The sequence below is a fragment of the Equus caballus genome, chromosome 10 (genome assembly GCF_041296265.1).
Source record: "Equus caballus isolate H_3958 breed thoroughbred chromosome 10, TB-T2T, whole genome shotgun sequence".
In the NCBI taxonomy this organism is placed as follows: Eukaryota; Metazoa; Chordata; class Mammalia; order Perissodactyla; family Equidae; genus Equus; species Equus caballus.
Window position 1 is genome coordinate 20007999 of NC_091693.1, and position 22679 is coordinate 20030677.

General features: G+C 57.6%; 2 protein-coding genes across 5 annotated transcripts in view; one reads left to right on the forward strand and one right to left on the reverse strand.

Annotated features, from left to right (window-relative positions):
- MED25 (mediator complex subunit 25) lies at positions 1-18499 on the forward strand. 4 transcript variants are annotated; one of them, XM_023650184.2, is made up of 18 exons: positions 1-1074; positions 1169-1214; positions 1718-1842; positions 7493-7591; positions 7934-8054; positions 8504-8666; positions 8793-8923; positions 9220-9307; positions 9400-9593; positions 10036-10164; positions 10608-10693; positions 10766-10823; positions 10968-11075; positions 13020-13208; positions 13567-13638; positions 13761-13979; positions 14264-14444; positions 16665-18499. In XM_023650184.2, the coding sequence occupies exons 1-18, from the start codon at positions 812-814 to the stop codon at positions 16907-16909; spliced, it is 2517 nt and encodes an 838-aa protein (XP_023505952.2). In that variant the 5' UTR covers positions 1-811; the 3' UTR covers positions 16910-18499. The 4 variants fall into 4 exon arrangements, with proteins under 4 accessions (XP_023505952.2, XP_023505954.2, XP_070080845.1 ...); XM_023650186.2 differs by lacking the exon at positions 16665-18499 and adding an exon at positions 14904-15035; XM_070224744.1 differs by lacking the exon at positions 13761-13979.
- The window catches only part of LOC111775242 (uncharacterized), an 18240-nt gene continuing 7765 nt past the window's right edge, over positions 12205-22679 (reverse strand). The window contains exon 4 of the mRNA XM_070225594.1: positions 12205-12377. The gene's annotated coding sequence lies outside the window, so the exon portion shown is untranslated. The remainder of the gene's footprint in view (positions 12378-22679) is intronic.

The window sequence follows — 22679 nt, forward strand, 5'->3', positions numbered from 1 at the left end:
TTTTCTCAAGTTTTTATTGATCGGTAAGACGTATCTCTGTAGTACACTTTTCTCAACACACGTTACAATGACTTTCCCAGTTTATCGTCTTTTTTTCAATTTCGTGTTTGGAGTCTTGCGGACAAACCGATCAATATCTTACGTTTTCTGGCTTTCCCGTGATGATAAACTCTTTTTTCCAGTTTTCAGGATGATACACCGTGTTTCTTTATTCCTTGGGCTATTTTTACGGTTTCATTTGTTGCACGGGCATTTTTAATCCGCCTGGAATGTATTTATGTTCGAGGCCACTTGCTGGCCCCTCGCCCAGAAAACAACTCTCAGGTGTTGCCTAGCAACAGCCACTTGGATTGGATTTCGGCTTCTTTTCGGGAGAAAAACAGCTGCGCTCCCTTCGGGGTTGAGGGCAACCTGAAAGCGTTGCCTAGAAACCGCGTGTCGGACGACGTGATTGGACCCTTCACACGACCCTCCCCCATCCCACCCAGCGCCGGAAAGAACTGAAGCAGAAACTTAATCTCTCTGGTAGAAAACAAGGGCAGCGTACGCGTTGCATAGCAACCAGGTCTCCTGATCCTCCATTGAGTCCAGAGTCGGAATAGGCGCCCCGCTCAAAGATGGCGGCTGACTGTGCCGCTTTCGGTACATTTCGCTCTGGACGGTCGTGCCGGTTATTCAGTCTTCCGCATCGGGCCCCCGAAGGGGTTCGCTACGCCCTTGCTGAGACTTGCACGCGGTGGGCGCGAGCGAGGATGGAGATAGGCCCACCGGCCCTGGGTGCCCCGCACAAACATGGCCGCCCCGCACAGCCATGGCCGCGGGCGCGTCCGCGGCTGCGCGAAGCCGACCGGCGCGGGTGCGCGCGCAGCGCAGGCGCACTTCCGCTCCTATCGCGGTGGCTGTGGCGGTGGCGGCGGCAGCGGCAGCGGCGGCGCGGGGCATGGTCCCCGGGTCGGAGGGCCCGGCCCGCGCCGGGGGCCTAGTGGCCGACGTGGTGTTTGTGATCGAGGGGACGGCCAACCTGGGGCCCTACTTCGAGGGGCTCCGCAAGCACTACCTGCTCCCGGCCATCGAGTGAGTGCCGTTTCCGCGACTCCAGCCCCGCCCTCTGCCTTGGGTTTCCCACCGCTTCTGGCCTGACCCCGACTTTCACTGCCGACCCCCGCAGGTATTTTAACGGTGGTCCTCCTGCCGAGACGGACTTCGGGGGAGACGTGAGTCTTGGGACTCCCGGGTCCGAGGGAGGTGGGACTGGGGGCCTGGACTCCCGGGTCCGAGGGAGGAGGGGCTGGAGGCCTGGACCCCCGGGTCCGAGGGAGGAGGGGCTGGGGGCTGGACTCCCGGGTTCGAGGGAGGAGGGGCTGGGGCCTGGACACCTGGGCCTGAGGTAGGAGGGGCTGGGACCTGGACTCCCGAGTCCGAAGGAGGAGGGGCCGAGGCTGGGGCCAGGACTCTCGGGTCCGAGGGAGGAGGGCCTGGGGCCTGGACTCCGGGGTCTGGGGGAGGAGGGCCTACGGCTGGGGCTGGATTCCTGAATCCGAGGGAGGAGGGGCTGGGGTGCCAGGATCCCTGGGTCTGAGGGAGGAAGGACTCGGGGGGGGGGGGGCCTGGACTCCTGGGTCAGAGGAAGGAGGGAGGTGGGGGCCCCCCCCGACTCCTCTGAAGGGAAAGAGTGCTGGGGTCCCAGATGCAGAGTTCCTCTGTCCTCCCCTCCCAGTATGGGGGGACCCAGTACAGCCTCGTGGTGTTCAACACGGTGGACTGCGCTCCCGAGTCCTACGTCCAGTGTCACGCTCCCACCAGCAGCGCCTATGAGTTTGTCACCTGGCTCGATGGCATTAAGTGAGCTTTTTCCCGTGCTTGGGGTGGTTTGGGGGGCCTTTGAGGGACGGTGAAGGGATGGTGGCTTGGGTTGGAGCTGCTGGAGCCATTGCCTCACATGGGGTGGCGGAAATGCCTGAGGGGGGTGGCGTTTTTGTCCATAAGGCACTTCCGTGGTGGGGGTTCTGTGTGCTCAGCGAGTTTGCTGTCAGATTCGAAAGCACGAAAACTTCCCAGACAAGGAGGCCTGTTGACCCTGGCAGCCAGCTTGTGCCCCGTGTGTGGTTCTCGCCTTTCTCTCTTGCTATGTCTCTACTCTCTTCCTCATTTTTCAGATGGGCGCATCGAAGCCTGGGGGCAGGGAGGGGGGGCCGGGCCAGGACAGATCCCTCTGTGCTTTGGATCCAGTTTTGATAGTTTACAGGCAGCTCTTGCAGGTGTGGACAGCCTGGGGCCAAATCACAGCTCTAGGTGCCAGAACTGCCACACCTGGAGTCCCTGCCGGCTCCGCCTCCTCTAACTTAGCCCCAAGGGGGGGTGTTAATAGTGCTTGTCTTCCTCGTTTATTGTATTTCTCATCCACTGTTGCATAACACGTTACCCCCAAACTTACTGGCTGGAAACAAACATTTATTACCGCATGCAGTTTCTCTAAGTCAGGGATTTAGGAGTGGCTTAGCTGGCTGCTTTGGGCTCAGGGTCTCTCAGAGGTTTGAGTGGGACCGGAGGATCCGTCTCCAAGGTGGCTCGCCCTCTGGCTGTCGGCAGGGGGCCTCCATTCCTTGCTGGCTGTGAGTCCCAAGGCCTCCCTTGCGGCTGCTTGAGTATCCTCCCAACATGGCTGCCAGCTTCCCTCGGACGAGGGATCCCACAGAAAGAGCACCGAGGAAGCCCCAGGGCCTTTGATGATCAGATCCCAGAAGTGTCACACTGTCACTTCTGGCGCGTTCTGTTTAGTCCACAAGTCAGTCGTGTTCGGTGTTTGGATGGGTTTTGTGCCGGGAGGCGGGATCGTTGGGGGCCTGGTTACCGTGACTTCATAGGGTTCCTTTGGGAGCTAAGTGAGTTGTTGACTGTTTACAACAGTGCCTGGCGGGTGTTAAGTACTCCCTTGGTGTTCGCTCCTATTATGTCTCGGTTTCTGGGTTTGTGGGTGGTAACCCTCGTGGGAGGATCCCAGGAGCTGATTTCATACCATGTGTCGTGTGTCCCTCAGGGTCTGACCTCTGGTCGGAGTTCATTAACTGGCACCAGTTCATGGGATACCACTATCTTCCGACATTCGTTCAGCGAATATCCGAAGGCCTTTGGTCCCAGGCTGTGTGAGCTGGACGGGGTGCTGAACAGTTGGTGGAAAGTTGACCCCCCTCGTGGTCGTTAGCATTACTACTCAGGATGGAGCAGAGTTTCTCAGCCTCAGCACTGTTGACACTTTGGGCCAAATAATTCCCCGTTTTGGGGACTGTCCTGTGCGTTGCAGGATTTTTACTAGCAGCCCTGGCCTCTGCCCACCAGCTGCCGGTAGCCACTTCCTTCCCAAGGTGTGACAAACAAAAATATCTGTGGACGTTGTCAGACGTCCCCTGGGGGGGCAGAATCCACCCCGTTGAGAATCGCTGGGATAAATTGTGATATGACTTAAATAATGTGACGTAGGGGCTCTTTGAGGCTTGAGTCCAAGTCTGACGTCTCTCAAGTCCCTAGCACCCAGCACAGGGCCTGGCACCAAGGGGGCCTAAGGAAAACTCTGTTGAATGAGTAAGTGAATGAATGCTCAGAATGCTCTTCATGTCCTCATTCTCCCTGGTAAACTCCTGTGTAAGCTTCAAGGCCCAACTTAAATGGCCCTTCCCTGATTCTGGCAAGCAGCCACTTGCTCCCTCCTCTGCCCCCGTTACTCCCAGGTGTTCCCCTGTCACAGCCCCACACCCTCTGGACTGTGAATGGCCAGGACCCTGCGTGTTTCTCCTGCCGTTTGCCTCCAGATGGGGCCTGGCACCCAGGAGGCCCCAGGAGACCCTGGCTGAGGAGATGAATGAGTGAAAGCTGTGGGGAAGATAATCACCAAGAAACCAGACGACCTGGTGGGTGATTGGGTGTCAGGAAAGGCAGTCAAACCACGTTATTTAAAACTTTCCAGGGCAGGGGCTAGCCCAGTGGTGCAGCGGTTAAGTTCGCACGTTCTGCAGCTCAGTGGCCTGGGGTTTGCCGGTTCGGATCCCGGGTGTGGACATGGCACTGCTTGGCACGCCATGCTGTGGGAGGCGTCCCACATATAAAGTAGAGGAAGATGGGCACAGATGTTAGCTCAGGGCCAGTCTTCCTCAGCAAAAAGAGGAGGATTGACAATAGTTAGCTCAGGGATAATGTTCCTCAAAAATAAATAAATAAATAAATAAAATAAAACTTTCCAGGGCACTAGGAAGATAAGAGGGAAGTGCTTTTGAATCCTCGCATCCCATGTGGGGTTCCTTCCCCCCAGTCGGCCTAGAATACACTGTACCTTTACCCAGATGGAAAAGCTCTGTCTGCCGTGCCCGCCCTTCAGAATCCTCCCCACCAGACGATAAACATTGAAGCCATTATTTAGCACTCATAGTCGTTTATCAGGTCTAAGTAACCATTTAAATTCAGCTTCTGTGACATTCTGGGCAGCCTGTGGCAGATCACAAACGAAGTCAGCAAGTTCTGTTCACACTTGGAGAAACCTTATCTTCTCCCGGGCCGACCTGATTTCAGAACAAAGCATGCGGTGTGTTTGAAACATCCTTGCTTCGGGAAGATTCGTTTCTGAGGCTACGTTCCCTTTCTTCCCAGAGAGGCGGTTTTGTCTTCCTCTCCTACAGCTAGAGCCCCAGAATCCGACAGGAGGGAGACAGAAGGAAGACAGCCCCGAGTGTCTGCCCTGCGGCATGTGACGGTCCACTCGTCATTCACTCATTCATTCAGCAAACATTTGTGGAGCAAACTGTCCAAAGGTCCTGAGGAGCCGGGACAGGGGATGGGCAAGGTCTCGGCCCTCTTGGAGCTGGTGTTTGTGGAGGGCGACAGGCTGGGTGGGGCACCGGCTGCTGTAACTGTTGTCCGTTTTGACTACTCCCTTCCGGGGCCTTCAGGGAGCCATTAGCTTGTGAAAGTGGGTGGTGGAGACTCAAGGGGGTGATGTGGGGAGGCTGAGAGGCCGAGGACCCCCAGGAGTCACAGCCCACCAGGATCACCCAGGGCCCTTCCGTGTCATTTGTATGTTACTGTGTGTTGACAACATCGACGGGTTTATTGGGAATTAAGGTTTCTCATAAACTTGATGATATCCAAAACATATTTTACAGGTCGCCCTTTTTTTTCCTGCTTCCCATTTTCAAGTTTTTCTCATTTCTTGGACAAAATTTTGTTACATGTCTCTGAGCTCATAACAGATGGCTTACGCTCAACGTTCAATAAGAAAAAAGCACATTTTAGGATCTCAAAGTAGTTAATTGATCCCTTTCTCTCGTAAATTACTTTTCCAATATTGGGGTGAAATTCGCATAGCAAGAGTAATGATTTTAAAGCGGACAATTCAGTGGCATTTAGTGCATTCATGGTGTTGTGCAACTCTCACTTCTATCTGGTTCCAGAACATTCCCATCACCCTAAAAGGAGACCCTGTGCGTGTGAAGCACTTGCTCCCTGTCTCTGCCCCACCCCCACAGCCCTGTCCCCAAGCCCCAGCCATGAAGATAGTGGTTCGATTTTTTCCAGAACAGGGAGCTGGCAGTCGGGGGGTCCAGGGTTGGTTCATTCATGGGGCCTGCCCCGACTCTGGGGTGTGAAGATGCCTGTGCAGGGGGAGAGGAGTTCTAGGAAGGGGGCAGTGGTAGGGAGCAGGGGTGTGGGCTCCGTGCCCTCAGAGAGGAGGGGAAGGGGCAGCGAGCACACAGGCAGAGGGCCGGAAGCCCACAACTGGAAAGAGCTGGGGACGGACTGAAGGGGTCGGCATCGGGGCTCTCGGCCAGGCTGCTGGTGGCTCACTTATTCAGCAGGCACTTCCTGAGGCCCTGCGTGTCCTCGGCCACAGCCGAGAGGTGGCTCAGACCGCTTGGTCTCCCTCCCTGAGGGCTGCACCGGCCCTGGGGCGGGAAAGTGAGCTGTGAAGGGAAGCTTGACAGTCACAGTGTCGGTGACGTGATGTGATCGAGGGTGGGGCCTAAAATCAGGTGGCAGGTGGGGAAGGCTTCCTGGAGGAGGATGACTCTGGGCTGGCAGTCATGGTAGATAGGCAGGGTTTCCACCCAGGCGAGAAGAAGGGCGTTTGTGGTCATGGGGCGGACGGCACAGGCAGAGGCCTGGGCGTGTGGCAGGTCACGGAGAGCAGGGACACTCGAGATGTTCCAGAGGATTTGCAGCCAGAGAGGGATGGAGTGGGAGGGTACAGAGGGCCCCGGATGCCCAGCTGAGGGCTTGGTGTTACTCTGGCCTCGATGGACTTGCAGCCATTTGTTTATTTAACACTCATTTGTTTGTTTCCCAAGGTCTCCCTCTCGCCAGACTGTGGGGGGCGGGGCTGGGGGCAAGAGAGGCCTCAGACCCTGTCCCTCTTTGTGGGGGGAGATGGGTACTGACACGAACACAGGGGCCACAGGGCAGTCTGGCAGGGCCCAGTCTGCACAAAGTCCCCTGGGGCAAAGGGTCGGCCTCAGGACCACGTGACCTGAAGAAGCCACAGCTGCAGTCCAGCAGGGCCTTCCCCACGCCCCGGGGCACGGACGCCGGGGACCCATCTGTAGATCGGGGGAGGAGGCACCCGAGTCTGTGTGTGTGATAGTTCTGTCGGGTGTCCGCAATACCGTACTGGAAACTGGGTGGCTTAGAACAGGAGGAGCTTGGTGTCTCACAGTTCTGGCCCCAGGAGTCCCAGATCACAGTGTGGGCAGGGCCGAGCTCCCTCTGGATCCGGTATGCGGGTCCTCGCCGCCTCTTCCAGCTCCTGGTCCCCCCACATGTTCCTTGGCTTGTGGCAGCGTCACCCCGATCTCCACATGGTCTTTGCCCTGTGTCTTGCCACCTCGTCTTCCCTCTGAGCCTGTCTGTGTCCCAGTTCTCCCTTTTTGTAAGGACACGGGGCGTAGTGGATTAGGGCCCACCCTCCTTCAGCAGGCCCTCCTCGTAACTGGCTCATCTGCCAAGACCTGTTTCCCAATAGGGTCCCATCCTGGAGAACTGCAGGTTAGAACTTGAACCTGTCTTTTTGAAGGGACACAGTTCACCTGTAACATTGCAGGAGGACAGAAGAGGCCTCCGTCCCGGACTGGGAAGGTGTAGAGGCCAGTGCTGGCTTTAAAGATGGAGCAGAAGGCCCAGAGAGGGGAGGCGCACAGGGATTGCGACATAGCATGGGATTCCCTGCGTGGTGTCTTGGGTCCTTTCTCTGTTCCATCCTCCGATGGGGCCTCTTGCCAGAGGGACTTCCTTGCAGGAGATGAATGTCCCCTGTCCTCGTTCTCTGGGCCTGGCGCTGTGCCAGCACTGGGAATAGCGCAGGGAACTCAACCATGTCCCTGTTGTCCCAAGGTGCACAGTCCAGTGGGGGAGGGGACGGCACAGGGACAGGCTCAAGTGTGTGCTGGGGGCTGGGGGGTGGCAGCCCTGGGCTCCGCAGGGGCCCCTGGGGGCTGACCTCCTCGCCCCGCAGGTTCATGGGCGGGGGCGGCGAGAGCTGCAGCCTCATTGCCGAAGGCCTCAGCACGGCCCTGCAGCTGTTCGACGACTTCAAGAAGATGCGTGAGCAGATGTGAGTGCATCTGGGCGGGCCTGTCTGGCTCCGTCCACGCTGGGGAGCGGGTGGGCCGTGTGTGCCAGCACTCGGGGCCGGGAGGCAGGTGTCCCCTGGCCTCAGTGTCCTCAGCGGGAAGGGGAGCCAGCTCCAAGCCTGCCTCCTGCCTCCCCTGCCTGCTGGGTGACTTAGAGCGTATCAGGACCCTCTCCGAGCTTCAGGGATCTTGGCTGTAAAATGGGGGTGTTCCTCCTGGCATCCTGGCGGGCAGAGTTCTTGGACCTCTGCTGCTGCGGGGTCTCCGTCCCTTCTCAGGGCCCCTGTGGCTGCCTGCTCCACATCTGTCCTTGTCCCTGGCAGCGGCCAGACACACCGCGTCTGCCTCCTTATCTGTAACTCGCCCCCGTACCTGCTTCCCGCTGTCGAGAGCACCACGTACTCTGGGTACACGACGGAGAGTCTCGTGCAGAAGATTGGGGAGGTGAGGACCCCCGGGTCTGAGGGAGGAGAGGCTGGGACTGGACTCCTGGGTCTGAGGGAGGAGGGGCTGGGACTGGACTCCTGGGTCTGAGGGAGGAGGGGCTGGGGCTGGACCCCTGGGTCTGAGGGAGGAGGGGCTGGGGGTTGCACTCCTGGGTCTGAGGGAGGAGGGGCTGGGGCTGGACTCCTGGGTCTGAGGGAGGAGGGGCTGGGGCTGGACTCCTGGGTCTGAGGGAGGAGGGGCTAGAACTGTATTCCTGGGTCACAGAATAGTGACAAATTGTTTGGTCAGCTCTGCTTACTTTTGTTGGAAGAGCTATAACCCAGAATCCCCTGGGGTGGCTGTTACAGGTCTTGTGGTTCCCTGTCCCCAAGCCTGATGGGGATTTGGTTTTGGGGTCTGGGTTGGCACCTGCAGCCTTGTCCTGACGGCTCGTTCCCCTCCTTCAGCAAGGCATCCACTTCTCCATCGTGTCTCCCCGGAAGCTGCCCGCCCTGCGGCTCTTGTTCGAAAAGGCGGCTCCCCCAGCCATGCTGGAGCCGCTGCAGCCACCAACAGACGTGAGCCAGGACCCGCGGCACATGGTGCTGGTGCGGGGGCTCGTGCTGCCCGGTGAGGCCCGGGCATCGGTGGGGCGACGGGAGGCGTCCTCCCGGCTCCCCCTCACTTGATGTTCCTTCTCCTCTCTCCCCATCACACCCCTTCTCTCGGGCTCGGTCATCTGTCCTTGGCTCGCAGTTGGGGGCGGCTCGGCCCCAGGCCCCCTCCAGGCGAAGCAGCCCGTCCCCCTTCCTCCGGCTCCACCCTCAGGTGCCACACTGTCAGCAGCCCCCCAGCAGCCTCTGCCCCCCGTCCCCCAGCAGTATCAGGTATGGACGTCCGCAGGAAGGGGACACGCCCCTGGGGCATGGGGGGGCCTTGGTCCCTTGGGAGAGGTGTAGTTGGAAGTTGGGGCCTGGAGGGTGACGGGAGTCTCCTTTGGGATGTTGGGACGGGGTGGGGGACCCTTGGGAGATCACATCCGCGGGGAGCGGTGGGAGTCAACAGCTTCCTCGACATTGGAGCTGGGGCAGCTGTGCCTTGTGCAGGCGTGGGCGGTGTGACCCCCATGGGACACCAGGACGGAGGTGTGTGGTCCTCACCAGTCTCGCACCTCTGTCCCCAGGTCCCTGGGAACCTGAGCGCAGCTCAAGTGGCCGCCCAGAACGCGGTGGAGGCTGCCAAGAACCAGAAGGCTGGGCTGGGCCCACGCTGTGAGTCCTGGGGCGAGGCTGCGGGGCGGGCGGGGGCGGCCCGGCCTCCGTCCACACCTGTGCCCCACCTCTTCCTCTGCTCTTTCCCACAGTCTCGCCCATCAACCCTCTCCAGCAAGCCGCTCCCGGAGTGGGTCCCCCCTTCAGCCAGACCCCAGCCCCCCCGCTGCCCCCAGGGCCCCCTGGTGCCCCCAAGCCGCCCCCTGCTTCTCAGCCCAGCCTGGTCTCCACGGTGGCCCCTGGCCCAGGCCTGGCTCCTGCTGCACAGCCTGGGGCCCCCTCCATGGTAGGTGTCTGCACGCCCGCTCCCTCCTCCAGGTTGCCCGGGGCTAACAGTGCTGCGGACACGCGGTTTGCCTTCCTGAGGGGCCAAGGGCACATGGGGCTTGTGGGTCTGAGCCCTTGGGGCTCACGGGGCTCATGCTACAGAACACGCATAGACTCCTGGGTCTGTGGATGGAGTCCTGGGCCTGGCGGCTTTGGCGGGGTGAAGACTGTTTTTGGGAGCCCGAGAGGTCCTGGGAGGCCAGGCCATCCTGGCACTGAGCGTCCCTAATCCTACAGGGTCAGAGTGTTGGTGGTCCCAGGGACAGCTGAGCGGTGTCCTCAGGAGGGTGTGCAGAGGAAGGGAGCTTCGTCCCATTCTTGCTGGTCTGTCCCTCTCTCAGGACAGCCCCTCCTGGGAGATGCTCTGACCCTGCTCCTTGCCCTCCTTCCTCCCCCGGCAGGCGGGCACGGTAGCCCCAGGTGGGGTGAGCGGCCCTTCCCCGGCCCAGCTGGGCGCCCCAGCCCTCGGTGGGCAGCAGTCAGTCTCCAACAAAGTCCTGGCCTGGAGCGGAGTCCTCGAGTGGCAGGAGGTGAGTGGCTTGAGGAGCCTCTGGGCACGTGGATCTCATAGGGCCGGACTGGCAGGGTGCGGGGTGAGGCCAGTGCTCCAGGGGCTCATGGGACTCGTGGTCCTGAGGATAGTCCCAAGGAAGTGTGGGATTTGTAGTTCAGGACTGGGGAGGTAGTAAGAACTGTGTTGCAGGTGAAGAGCCGAGAGAACCCTCGGATCCTGGGTAAAACGGGCCCAGGGGATTATGGCCTCTGGGGGACAGAGGGCTAGAGGAGGAGCCCCCACATTTGTGGAACTGGAAGGCTAGAGGATTGCGGGATTGATGGTCTGGAGGAGGGGCCCAGGGCTCGTGAGACTTGAACTGAGGGCCATTCTGAGCTTTGGGGCCCCCACGAGAGGATGGGGCGGGGGGCCTGAAGCTTGGAGCCCTTCTCACTGCGACTCGCCCTTCTTGCCGCTCAGAAGCCCAAACCCGCCTCCGTGGACGCCAACACCAAGCTGACGCGCTCACTGCCCTGCCAGGTCTACGTGAACCACGGCGAGAACCTGTAGGTGGCGCTCGGGGGCGGGGTGGGCTGGGGCGTGCGCCCTCCTGACACCTCTCCCGGCACCGCCCGCAGGAAGACCGAGCAGTGGCCCCAGAAGCTGATCATGCAGCTCATCCCGCAGCAGCTGCTGGTGAGTGGCAGGCGGAGGACCGCGACCCCTGCCAGGCGCCCTGCCCCTTCTCTCCTGCCTCATCCCTGCCCTGCCCCCTCCCGCCTCCTGTCTCCCCTCCTCGCTTCCCTACCCAACGCGCTGGCTGGCCTGTGTCTCCCCCAGACCACGCTGGGCCCGTTGTTCCGGAACTCAAGGATGGTCCAGTTCCACTTCACCAACAAGGACCTAGAGTCCCTCAAAGGCCTCTATCGCATCATGGGCAACGGCTTCGTGAGTCCGGGCTGCGTGGGGCCCTGGGGTGCTGCCCCTCTGTCCTCTGGGCCCGAGGGAGCCATCCGTAATGGTTGGGTGGGCTTTGTGAGCTAAAAATGCGTTAAAAATGGGACAGGGTGTGACAGGAGCTGTCAGGAGGAAGCCGTTGGGTCCGTCGGGTTACCGGGCGTATTGGTGTCCTGGGGCTGAGAACGACAAGTTTATTCTCTCAGTTCTGGAAACTGACAGTCTGAAGTCAGGGTGTCGGCAGGGCCTGCCCCCTCCGTGGGTTCTGGGGAGGACCCTGCGTCTCTTCCTGCAGCTGGTAGCCCCAAGCGTGCTTGACATCAGGCAGCCAAACTCCCATCTCTGCCTCCACCTGCACGTGGCTGTCCTCTCTTTGTCTGTGTCTTCACGTGGCGTTCGCCGCCCTGTGTTTGTCCCTGAGTCCTTATAAGGTCTCCAGTCATTCGGATGAGCGCCCGCTCTAATGGCCTCCTCTTACCTTGTCACATCTGCAAAGTCCCTATTTCCAAATAAGGTCACGTTCACAGGTGCCAAGAGTTGGAACCTTACCGTGTCTTCTTGGAGGACACAGTTCAACCCACAGCACTGAGGGAGGCCTTTCTAAGACTTTATTTTTATTTATTTATTTAAAGACTTTATTTTATTTTATTTTTGAGGAAGATTAGCCCTGAGCTAACATCTGCTGCCAATCCTCCTCTTTTTGCTGAGGAAGACTGGCCCTGAGCTAACATCTGTGCCCATCTCCTTCTACTTTATACGTGGGACGCTGCCACAGCATGGCATGCCAAGGGGTGTGTAGGTCTGCATCTGGGATCCACACCGGCAAACCCCAGACCATCGACGTGGAACGTGCGCACTTAACCGCTGCGCAACTGGGCCTGCCCCAATGGAGGCCTCTCTAAATAGGAGCAGATCTCTAGCGGTTGCTGTCAGAGGGTGCCTGAGACCGTGCCCACCTGACAGCTGGGCTCGAGATTCAGGGTGGCCCCCGCATGGTGCCGGCTGTCCCTGGGAGGCTTAGCAGGCCCATCCATCAGAGTGCCCCCATATGGCCTCCCCGTGTGGCTTGGACTTCCTCACATCATGGCATCCTGGGTTCTGAGAAGGACGCCCCAAAAGCGAGCATTCAACGAGCAGGCCTTTATTTTTGACACAGAACAGGACGTCCAGAGGGGGGCAGCTATCGGGGTTAGTTCTGTAGTCCCCTGACGTCAGGCCAGGATCTCTGTGGTTCTCTCGGCATCTTTCTCGTGGGCACAAGACAGCTCTGGAAGCTCAAGGAGTCTTGCATAACTGGATGGGGGAAGGCGAGGGGGAGGCGTGGCATCAGCCACATGTTCTCGTTCTTTAGGAAAGCACTTTCCCACCCCCTGGGCACGCTTTTCCCACATCTCCTGGGCCAGACCCTGGCCACTGGGCCTCCCTGGTTGCACAGGAGGCTGCAGGGGAGCAGGCGCCCACGAGTGCACTGGGGCCTGGACACGTCACTCCCCTAAATGGAACGGGGTTCAGTCATGGTGTCTGCCACCACCATTGCTCATGCGCTTCCGGTGCCAGCTCTGGAGGGAGGCCCCTCCTCTCAGCCATGGACCCTCCCAGGGGCCCTTGAGGAGGGCAGCCCACGGGGCGGGGGTGGTGGGTCAAGGTCAGAGAGCTGGGACCCAGCCCTCTGTCTGGGGCGCTTCCTCCCCTCTCCCTCCTGGCAGTCAGCAAGAATCCCGGCCTCGCTGTGTCCCTTTGGGCACCCAGCTCTCCTCTGAGCCCCTCAGTTTCTGTCTCTGGAGCAGCCTCAAGCAAACCTCTAGTCTCCTCAACCTTTTACAGCAGAAACCGTGCTACCCCTTGCTTTCGGGCTTCTAGAACCTTCTAGAACCAGGAGGGGGTGAGATCCCTCCTCCTCCAGGATATGACTGGTTCTGATTCTCTCCCTGCCAGGCGGGCTGCGTGCACTTCCCCCACACGGCCCCGTGCGAGGTGCGCGTGCTCATGCTGCTGTACTCGTCCAAGAAGAAGATCTTCATGGGCCTCATTCCCTACGACCAGAGCGGCTTTGTCAACGGCATCCGGCAGGTCATCACCAACCACAAGCAAGTCCAGCAGCAAAAGCTGGAGCAGCAGCGGGGGGTGAGTGATGCCGCCCCCCCACCCCGCCTACCTGGGCCCCAGAGCTCCCTGCCAAACCCCCCAGGGTCCCCATGGGGCTCCAGTGCCAGGGCCTACTCGTCTCCTGATGTGGCCCCTGCCCCGTTCAGGCCTATCTGTATATTTTCTCGCAACGTTTCTCTCCCTTTTCAGTGTCCTCGTCGAATATCCAAGACACAGCTCCTCTTGGGAACTGGGAATGTAAAGTTTACTTCCCAGACCCTCCACTCCACAAAGAAAACCTTTCCAGCTCCCTACAGGTTCCCCTTCAGGGCTCAGACCCTCCCCGACGTGGGGAACCCCCACCAGTCACTGACCTGTTCCCTTTCTCCCCACACAGATGGGGGCACAGCAGGCGCCTCCAGGCCTGGGCCCCATTCTGGAGGACCAGGCGAGGCCCTCGCAGAACCTGGTGAGTTCAGGGCCAGTGGGGTCGGGGGCAGGGGAGGCCCCGAGGACACTGTCGTTCTGACCCGACCCTGGAGGCCGAGGGGCCCGGGGGCCGTGTCCCTCACCCCCGTCTCTTCCCACCAGCTCCAGCTCCGCCCACCACAGCCCCAGCCTCAGGGCACTGTGGGAGCTTCTGCGGCCACCGGGCAGCCCCAGCCCCAAGGTGCTGCCCAGGCCCCCCCTGGGGCCCCCCAAGGCCCTCCTGGAGCGGCCCCCGGCCCGCCCCCTCCTGGACCCATCCTCCGGCCCCAGAACCCCGGGGCCAACCCCCAGCTGCGGAGCCTCCTCCTCAACCCACCGCCGGTGAGCTGGGGGCGTGGGAGCGTGGGCCCCTCGCCCTGACGGTGTGTTCTTCCGTCTCGGAGGAGGGAGGTTGGCTTGATCAGCGGGTGTGAGTAGAGCCCCGCTGAGGGCTCCAGGCCCGCCGGCTCCTCTGAGGTTTTTGTGGGCTTCTGCTAAGATTCCTTTAAGAAAGACCCCGGCAAGCCCCTGGATCAGGTTTCTCTGAGCAGCTTTTGTGCCAGAGGCTGCACGGTGGGGTGGGCTCTCTGCTGGGGGCCTCTGAGCTGCTGTCTTTGTTCCCCCAGCCGCAGACCGGGGTGCCCCCACCCCAGGCCTCCCTCCACCACCTCCAACCGCCAGGGGCGCCTGCACTGCTGCCCCCACCACACCAGGGCCTGGGGCAGCCCCAGCTGGGGCCCCCGCTCCTGCACCCGCCTCCCGCCCAGTCCTGGCCTGCACAGCTTCCCCCACGGGCTCCACTGCCAGGTAAGGGGGCCCGGGGGAGGCCGGGGTCTGGACCGAGTGTCCCAGCAGCCCTGGGGCTGGAGCGCCGAGACCAAGGGCTCCTGGGAGGTGAAGTTCTGGGATTCGAGAATAGCGGGTTCCCCGTGGCTCTTGGGGGTTCTGAGGCACATACAGCCCAGGGGACCAAGGACTTAGGGGGCGAGAGCTGTCCCCCTGGCTCCCCTCTGGCATCCCTTTGGGGTTTCTGGGAAACATGGTCTTAGAGCCAGAGAGGTGTTTTGGGGGATGGGCTCCCAAAGGCTCGTGGGAAACATATTTGTTACCAGATGGGGTCAGAAGGCGCCTTCGATGGGTCCCCCCAAGGCTTCCTGGAGAACTCAGGACTTGGGCTCCCAGAGGAGGAGGGAGGAAGCAGGCCCAGGGCCCTCCAGGGCCCCAGGGACTACTGGGAGATGCAGTCCCTTCCCCACTGCCCCCCAGGTCAGATGCTGCTGAGCGGGGGTCCCCGAGGCCCGGTCCCCCAGCCGGGCCTGCAGCCCAGCGTCATGGAGGACGACATCCTCATGGACCTCATCTGAACCCCCGACACCCAATAAAGTTCCTTTTAACACATGCCCCGGCTCCCGTCACTGACGTCCCCAGGACTGGGCAGGAGGCGACCAAGGCGGGGAGACATCTCTGTCCTTGTTCCCGCTTCAGCAGACATCCCTGAGGCCCCGGGCTGGTGGCGCCAGGGCCTCGGCAGTGAGGCAGGCAGTCCGGTGCGCCTGGCTCGGGGCCGACAAGGAGGCAGGCAGGCAGAGCTCACAGGACCGCGGGCTCTCCTGGGGCTAGAGATGGTGCCAGCCGGGCCCAGCAGAGCCTCGGAGGAGAAGCAGGGGGCGAGTGGCAGTCTAGGCTGTGGAGACAGCACAAACGGATGCTCGAAGGCAGGAGAAAGCTTGGGGTGTTCAGAGGAGCAAGCCATCGATGCTTCTGGAGCGTGAGCGTGAGGGAGGGAGCGGTTAGAGAGGTGGGCAGGCGCCGAGTCGGGAGGGCGCTCAGGTTCCGAAGCAGGCGGCTCAAGGTTTGTCCTGGGGACGCCAAAGAGCCAGGAGGCAGGAGCAGGGGGCGCCTCAGTGGGCTGGGTGTCACAAAGACCCCTCTGGGCTATGGTGTGTGATGGGGCGAGACAGGAAGGCAGGAAGGAGGCTGGGGTGATGGTCCTGGAGAGAGGGGAAGCCAGAGGAGGGGTCGGGCAGAGTCCGGGGCAGGAGGGGTGAGGCTGGGGACTGGCATGCCACATGAAGGAATTAGTGGTGGGTGGGGCACTGAGGTCTGTCCAGAGGACCTGGCCTGGGTGCTGTAGCTGGTGGGGAACTGGGAGAAGGAACCAGCAGTGAGTGTTAATGATCAGAGGGCTGTCCACATGACGTGTGGACAGGACGTGTCCTTAGGGGACAGTGGACATTTGGTGGTTGAGGCCGCAGGAGAGGACGAGCTCTCACGTGGTGAGAGGGTAAGCCCCCGGTCCCAGTCAGAGACTGGCCATCTGGGGCTTGGATAGGGTTGACAGTGGGGCTGTCCCCAAGATGAGAATCCAGCAGGGAACAGGTTTGGCATGTGGCGTGGCGAGAGACCGGAAGGATGTCCTCAGAGAGATGTCCCCAGGGCAGCCGGGTAAGCCGGGGGGGTCTGCGTGCAGGGGCGGTCTGGCCTGGAGGCAGAGTTGTTGTCTGTTGTCAGACCCTAGACGAGCGTTTCCGGAGTGTGGTCCACGCCTGGACCACCAGCATCTGCGTTGTTTGGGACGCTGGTTAACATTAGATCCTGGGCCCTGTCCCAGGAGAGAGGTTGCAATCTGGTGGCCCGTGGGCCACTCTACAGATGACTTTTGTTTGGCCTTCCCTGTGTTAGCATATGTGGCATTTTTTTCTGTCAAGTTAGTAGTAAAAATCAGGATAATTCGTGCGCACACACACACACACACACATACAATCTGCAGTCTTGGCTTCTCTTGACAAGTCAGAAGATCTGGCACCCTGGGCCCACCCTTCTGCCTGGCCACAATGGGCTGGAGCTGCCCCTCCACGGGGCGTGTGCTCTCTGGTTCGCCACAGTCCGCACCACTCCCTCTCGGCTCCCCCACTGTGAGGCAGAGGGTCATTGCCGTTGTCACGGGCTTGCCCTGTGCTTGTTCCTGTCTGCGGTAGCATTCAGAGGCAAGTGAAATCTTTCTTGTACCCATGTCTCTGTCAAAAGCGGCAAAACGCAAGAGAGAACGAGAGGGCCACGTGTTTCGAGAAAAGTGGGAGCGAGCCTATTTCTTTGTGGAAGTGAAGAGCATGCCAACGTGTTTAATATGCAAAAAAATCGTGTCTGTGTTGAAAGAATACAACCTGAGACGTCATTACGAATCCAAGCATAGTAAGAGCTTCGACCAGTACACGGAGCAGACACGAGAGGCGATACTCAACGAACTGAAAAAGGGCCTCAAGTGTCAGTAGGTTTGCTTCGGAAAGAAAGCAAATAACAGAAATGGCGAGGCTGCGGTACACAGTTCCAGAATAACGTGGAAAGAACTACCCGGGCATGAAACCCTTCTGCAGACAGCGAGTTTGAAAGGAGCAGAATGACGGGTCCTGCACAGAAATGCAGCCTGCTAGACCGTTATTTCCGTGTAACGGGCGTTTGCCTTGCGCGGCGCGTCGAAGATAAACGAGAAGGTTTGCGAGCCCAGTTGCTCGAAAGAGTCGAATCAGTTGTGGCCTTTTCGATCGCTGCTCATGAACTCTGACCACCCTGTTAGCTTTATTTATTTGTGGTGTTGAGAATTTGGAGGTGACCGAAGACGTCTGTGACACGGTGTGCCAAGGCAGGCCCAACACTGAGAAATGACTTATTTTTTGTGTATTAAGAGAAACGAGAAGTTTCATGTCGACTGGTCAGAATTCCTAAGCACAGCTGCAGACAGTTGTGGTAAACTAATGGTCTGTGTCACACGGGGATGGATCAGGACACTCGATCCAAGGTGGCAACCTTTGGCAAGGACGCACAAGTCAGGTCATTGCATCAGCCACCAAGAATCATGCTAAGAAGCGAAATGGAACACACTTGGCCGTCCTCGACACACCCCTGCACTTGGACCACGGGCGAGTTGAGGGTGAATTTGACCCGATGTAATTTACAGAAGTTCCGTGACCTGGTCATCACACGATGGTGTGAAAGAAACCTGAACTGTGGAAATCAATCTATTGGGTTCATTTCAAACGAAGCCAAAGCCACCCCTTGGTTCCTCTGAGAAGGTCGGTCAAAGAGTTCTGGTCAAGGTTACGACCCTTCTCACCACAGTTTCTCCACAAGGATGTTCGCAAACAGCTCCTTGAATGTATGATCGTGTTTGCCCAGTCCCGGCAAAAATGGGGGAGCCGTTGGCAAGAAATAATCTGACTCCTTTGGCTGCAGTTGGTTTCCTGAAATGCAAGAGACGGCCCGGACCGTCTTAATCCAAGTTGGTGGGTTGGAGTTGAAGACCAAACGCCCCTGGAGCTCCCTGCATCCAGACTTGATGAAAACAAACGAACACTGTCCAGTTTGGCTCTGTTGGTTGACGTCGATCGTGTGAATGCAGACCCCAAACGGTAGTTCCTGCACCGCAGTGCCATAGGGTGCTGGTTCCTAAATGTGATTCTGTTGGGAGACCCCGACCCTACGGCTCCCTCCAGTAGTTGTCCCGAATCTCCGCATTTGCAAGTCCCCAGGCTTGTGAACAGCTGTTTTCTGTTACCAAACTGAGTCAAGTTACATCCCGCCCCCGGGTTCAGGATTCCAAGTTGAATTCTAAGCTGCCCATCCCACCGTGACATCCGAGGCCTGACGCTGACAGCTCGGGGCGGCAGGGCTGGTGTCGGCATTCCCACTTCAAATCAAAGGGGCAAAAGAGTTATGACAGAGAAAATTTTCATAGCTAAATATCTCTATTTTTTCAATTTGTATTTTTTCAATTTTGAATTTGAAATATGAACTCCAGTATCGTACATGTTTGTATTCTGTTCCATGCATTCACCCTAGTTCAGTAAAGATACAATTTGATTATATTTCTGGCCGTCGACTTTTCTTATACCTGGCTTGTTCACTCATTTATGTGGCCCGCCTGGCTCCCGTAAGCATTTGAGTTTCTGATCCTGTCCTAGGACCGTTGAGCCAAATCTGGGGGAGGGAGGGAGGCTGGGAATCGGCATTTGGAGCAAGCTTCCTAGGTGACTCTCATGCCAACGAAAGATGGAGTAGGAGATGCTCGTGGTAGTCGAAGAAGGGAAAGTGTGTGAGGTTTCCCCAGCGGCATGTGTAGCCGGGGCTTTTGAAAACTCAGATGGCTTCAGGGACCAGGCAGGTGATGGAAATGTGTGAAGCGGACGGGTGTAAGACAATAGGGAATGATGGGGACTGTGGCGAACTTGGAGAGTGCTTGCCCCGCCTGATGGCATTCAAATTAAAAACCACAAATACTGTGAGGACCAAACAAAATCCGCTTGTGGGTCTCATGAGGCTGCCGGGCCGCCATTTTGTGACCTCTAGAAGAAGGAGGAGACGCGAGGACAAGGACAGAGCCCTGAGAAAGACGCATGCGTGAGGGTGGGGCAGGGAGCTGGAAGACAGGAGGACCAGGCAAGTGTGTTCTAGAAGCTGAGTGTTTGAGGAGAGAGTGATGGACTGCGTCCAAGGGCGCTGCAAGGGGAAGGGGACCAGGGCAGCCAGTGCTGTCTGCACCGGGGTGGAATCACCCAGCAGGGAAACGAGTTTGGGTCCAGGACAAATTGATCAGAAAGAAATGTTTCCAGTCACTGGTTGGCCATCTCTGGCTAGTGAGGTCCTCTTGACCTCAGCACCCAATCAGATGACCCCCAGGGACTTGTCATGACCTAATCACAGGGGCATATTCACAAAGTGAGGCAGCGGGCGGCCCGAGCTTAGCGGGATGCCCAGAGAGTGAGAAAAGATCCAGACACACAGAGCTCACCTCCACGGTTCACAATCCCATAAAGACGGTGGGCATCAGTGCTTAACACGCATCTTAAAACCAGCCAATGCCAGCAGCAGATCTTTTTGGAAAGTTTTTCTCTGCACACAAGGAACTATGAAAGCTGCTTAGGTGTAGAAGAAATAGTGAAAATCTTAGAGGCCTTAAACTCCAGCTCCTGCAGTTTCCCCATCTGTCAGGTAGTGCCTTTCCCACAGGATTGAGCACGTGGCTGGCCCGGCACAGTTCTCTACACAGGAGAGCTGCCATTAGCCACTGTTGTCGTCAGTGGCCAAAACCCACCCTTAGGAGGTAAAATGTGGGCAGACCTGCTGCTGAACGTGCCAGCTTGTCTGAGTCACCAGAGCGAGCATGAGGGTCGTAATCGGTGAGTGACTGGTTGGAAACATTTCATTTTTGACCAATTTGCTTTTGGACTGTGCATCTAGAGCTGGAAGCAAGACTGGGAAATTCAGGAGAATCCTCCCAAAGGAGCAGATCTGGCAAAAGTGGCAGAACATAATTGAAAAAAAAAAATTAAGGAAAAAAATGCCGAAACACATGAATAGTTGCCAACCTGTCTTGGGTGAGAGGAAATGCCCACCTACGACCTCTATAAAGAAAAGTTATAAGAAAAATGACACCTTCAAACAGGGAGTGTATGTCTCAAGGTACCTAAAACTCACTAATATTTTCCCACCATCTTGGGGTTTTAAAAAATTAATCTTAAAAACGTCTTGACTTAACACACGTTACTACAGTTTCATAAAAATGAAAAAGCACTGAAGTGTGTCAAATAAAAAGTGAAGGACCCTTCCACACCTCACTCTCCCCTCTCTTACCCCAAAAACACACTCTGAGCAGAACCACTTTCCTCCCCAGAGGCAGGCAGGCAGGTCAGTCCGGCATTTGAATTTATGTGCATGCAGTTACAGACGCATTTATAGTTTCGTGTTTTTCCTAAGTGGGGTCAGTCTCTCTATGTTGTTCTTTATCTTGCTTCTTTTTTCACTTAAGTAACGGCCATCCGTCCACATTGTCCTTTCCGTGTGGCTCTGTCTTGAAACGGTTGCCTTCGGTACTTTATTAAATGGACACATTTCCAATTGCACCAACCATCCAGTCTGGATAAGCCATCTGTGGATGTGTAACAAACCCCACCACTCAGTGGCTTAAAACAACAAGCGTTATTGTCTCACGGTTGCTCTGGGCACAGCTTAGCTGGATGCCTCGGGCTTAAGGTCTCTCAAGGTTGCCATCAAGCTGTGGGCCGGGGCCGCAGTCTCATGTGATGTGAAGGCTCGACTGGGGAGGGCCCACGTCCAGGCTCGCTCACGTGCTTGCTGGTGGGATTCGGTTCCTTGCAAGTGGTTGGACACAGCCTCGGTTCCTTGCTTGCCATTGGCTGGAAGTTGCCCTCTGTTTCTCGCCATGTAGGCCTCCTCATAGGGCAGCTCCCAGTGTGGCTGCCGGCTTCTCTAGAAGTAAGAGAGTGCCCAAGATGGAAGCCAAAGTCTTCTTCATAACCCAGTCACAGAAGTGATAGCCCATCACTTCTGCCATATTTTGTTCTTTACAGCAAGTCACTAGGTCCAGCCCACACTGGAGCTGAGGGGGTAACATAAGAATGTAATACCAGGAGGTGGGGGCACGGGGGCCATCTTTGAAGCCACTTGTCACACTGTGGGCATAGTGGGCAGACTATGGGCTGTGCAGGCTTTCATTACTATCAAAAATGCTGCAAGTGGCCAGCCCTGTGGCCTAGTGGTTAATTTTGGCGTGCTCTGTTTTGGCGGCCCAGCTTCAGTTCCAGGGCGTGGACCTACACCACTTGCTGGCAGCTGTGCTGTGGCGGTGTCCTACATACAAAATAGGGAAGATGGGCATGGATGTTGGCTCATGGCTAATCTTTCTCAGCACAAAAAAATGCAGAGGATGAGCATATGCCTATTTATATGTGTGTTTTGCTCACTTATGCAGGCATTCCTGTGGGATCCATTCTTAGCAAAATTTCAAAATTGAGGAGTATGCCAATTTTATTTTTACTTGACTTTTTAAAAATGGAATTGATTTTTTGCATATAGAAAAGCTTCCTATGGTTCGCACCTTGAGGTTCCAAAGTCACCCCAATGCATGGTCTCTCCCAGCTCCCTCTGGAGGTCAATTCCCCATTTCTCGTGCCCTTTCAGAGACAGGTACAAGCAGGTGGAAGCAAACAGAAATATATTCATTTTCTGGCTCCTCTCCCTGGTGGCGGCCTACTTTATTTTTTGAAAACAGCTTTATGGAGGTGTAACTGATAGACAAAAAGCATGTACTCAATGCATACAGTTTGATGCATTTGGACATAAATATACCCCTATGGAAGCATCACAACAATCAAGGTGGGGGGCACGTCACCTCCAGGTTTCCTTGTGTCCCTTTGGGTCTTTTTGTGTGTGTGTGTGGGGGGGGGTAAGATCCCTTAACATGAGGTCTGCCCTCCGAAGTTCATGTGTACGGTGGAGTATTGCTGACCACGGGCTCTGTGTCGGACTGCAGATCTAGAACTTATTCAGCCTACTTTATTCTGTAGGTTACTCTTTTCCTCTAGTTCATACCAGGGCAAAAAGTTCTCTGTTCTTTTTCATGGCTGCATAGTATTCCCTTGTGTGAATGCCATCATTTTCCCCATCAATCCCCTATTGTTGGCCATGTAGGATGTTTCTGGTCTTTTGGGGGCCCATTTTAAACTGCGACACAGCTGCCAAACTGCCCCTCCAAAAAACATCTGGCATACTAACAAGTGTCCCACCAATTCTCTGGTGTGGATGACACTGCATCAGGAGAGGCTGGGCGGGACATGGTCATCTCACTGCAAGGAGAAAGGCCCCTGGGTTTGAGGACGAGGGGAGGCCCACATTTTTACAATCTGGGAGTGTTGGAAACAGTATGTGCTGGAGGGCAGGTGGTGGCTGAGCGGCAGATGTGAGAGGCGCTGCCGTGACAACGATGGGAGGGTCCCAACCCGGAGTTGATGGCCATGGTGGGCCTTGGGCAGGAGGGGTGGAAAGGGGAGGTGCTCACTTCTAATGCGCCTCTTTCTTTCCATCAAGTGAGGAGTCAAGGGCTTCTGTTGAGATTAAGCAAGAACCTGCGCCGGGGCCCCCTCCGCCTCTGCTTGGTCCATGGCCTCCGGCTCTGGCCTCTTGGTCTTTGGTTTCTCAACCTGTAGGTGGGATAATAAAATTGTCCACCTCGTGGCCTGGTGTGTGAGG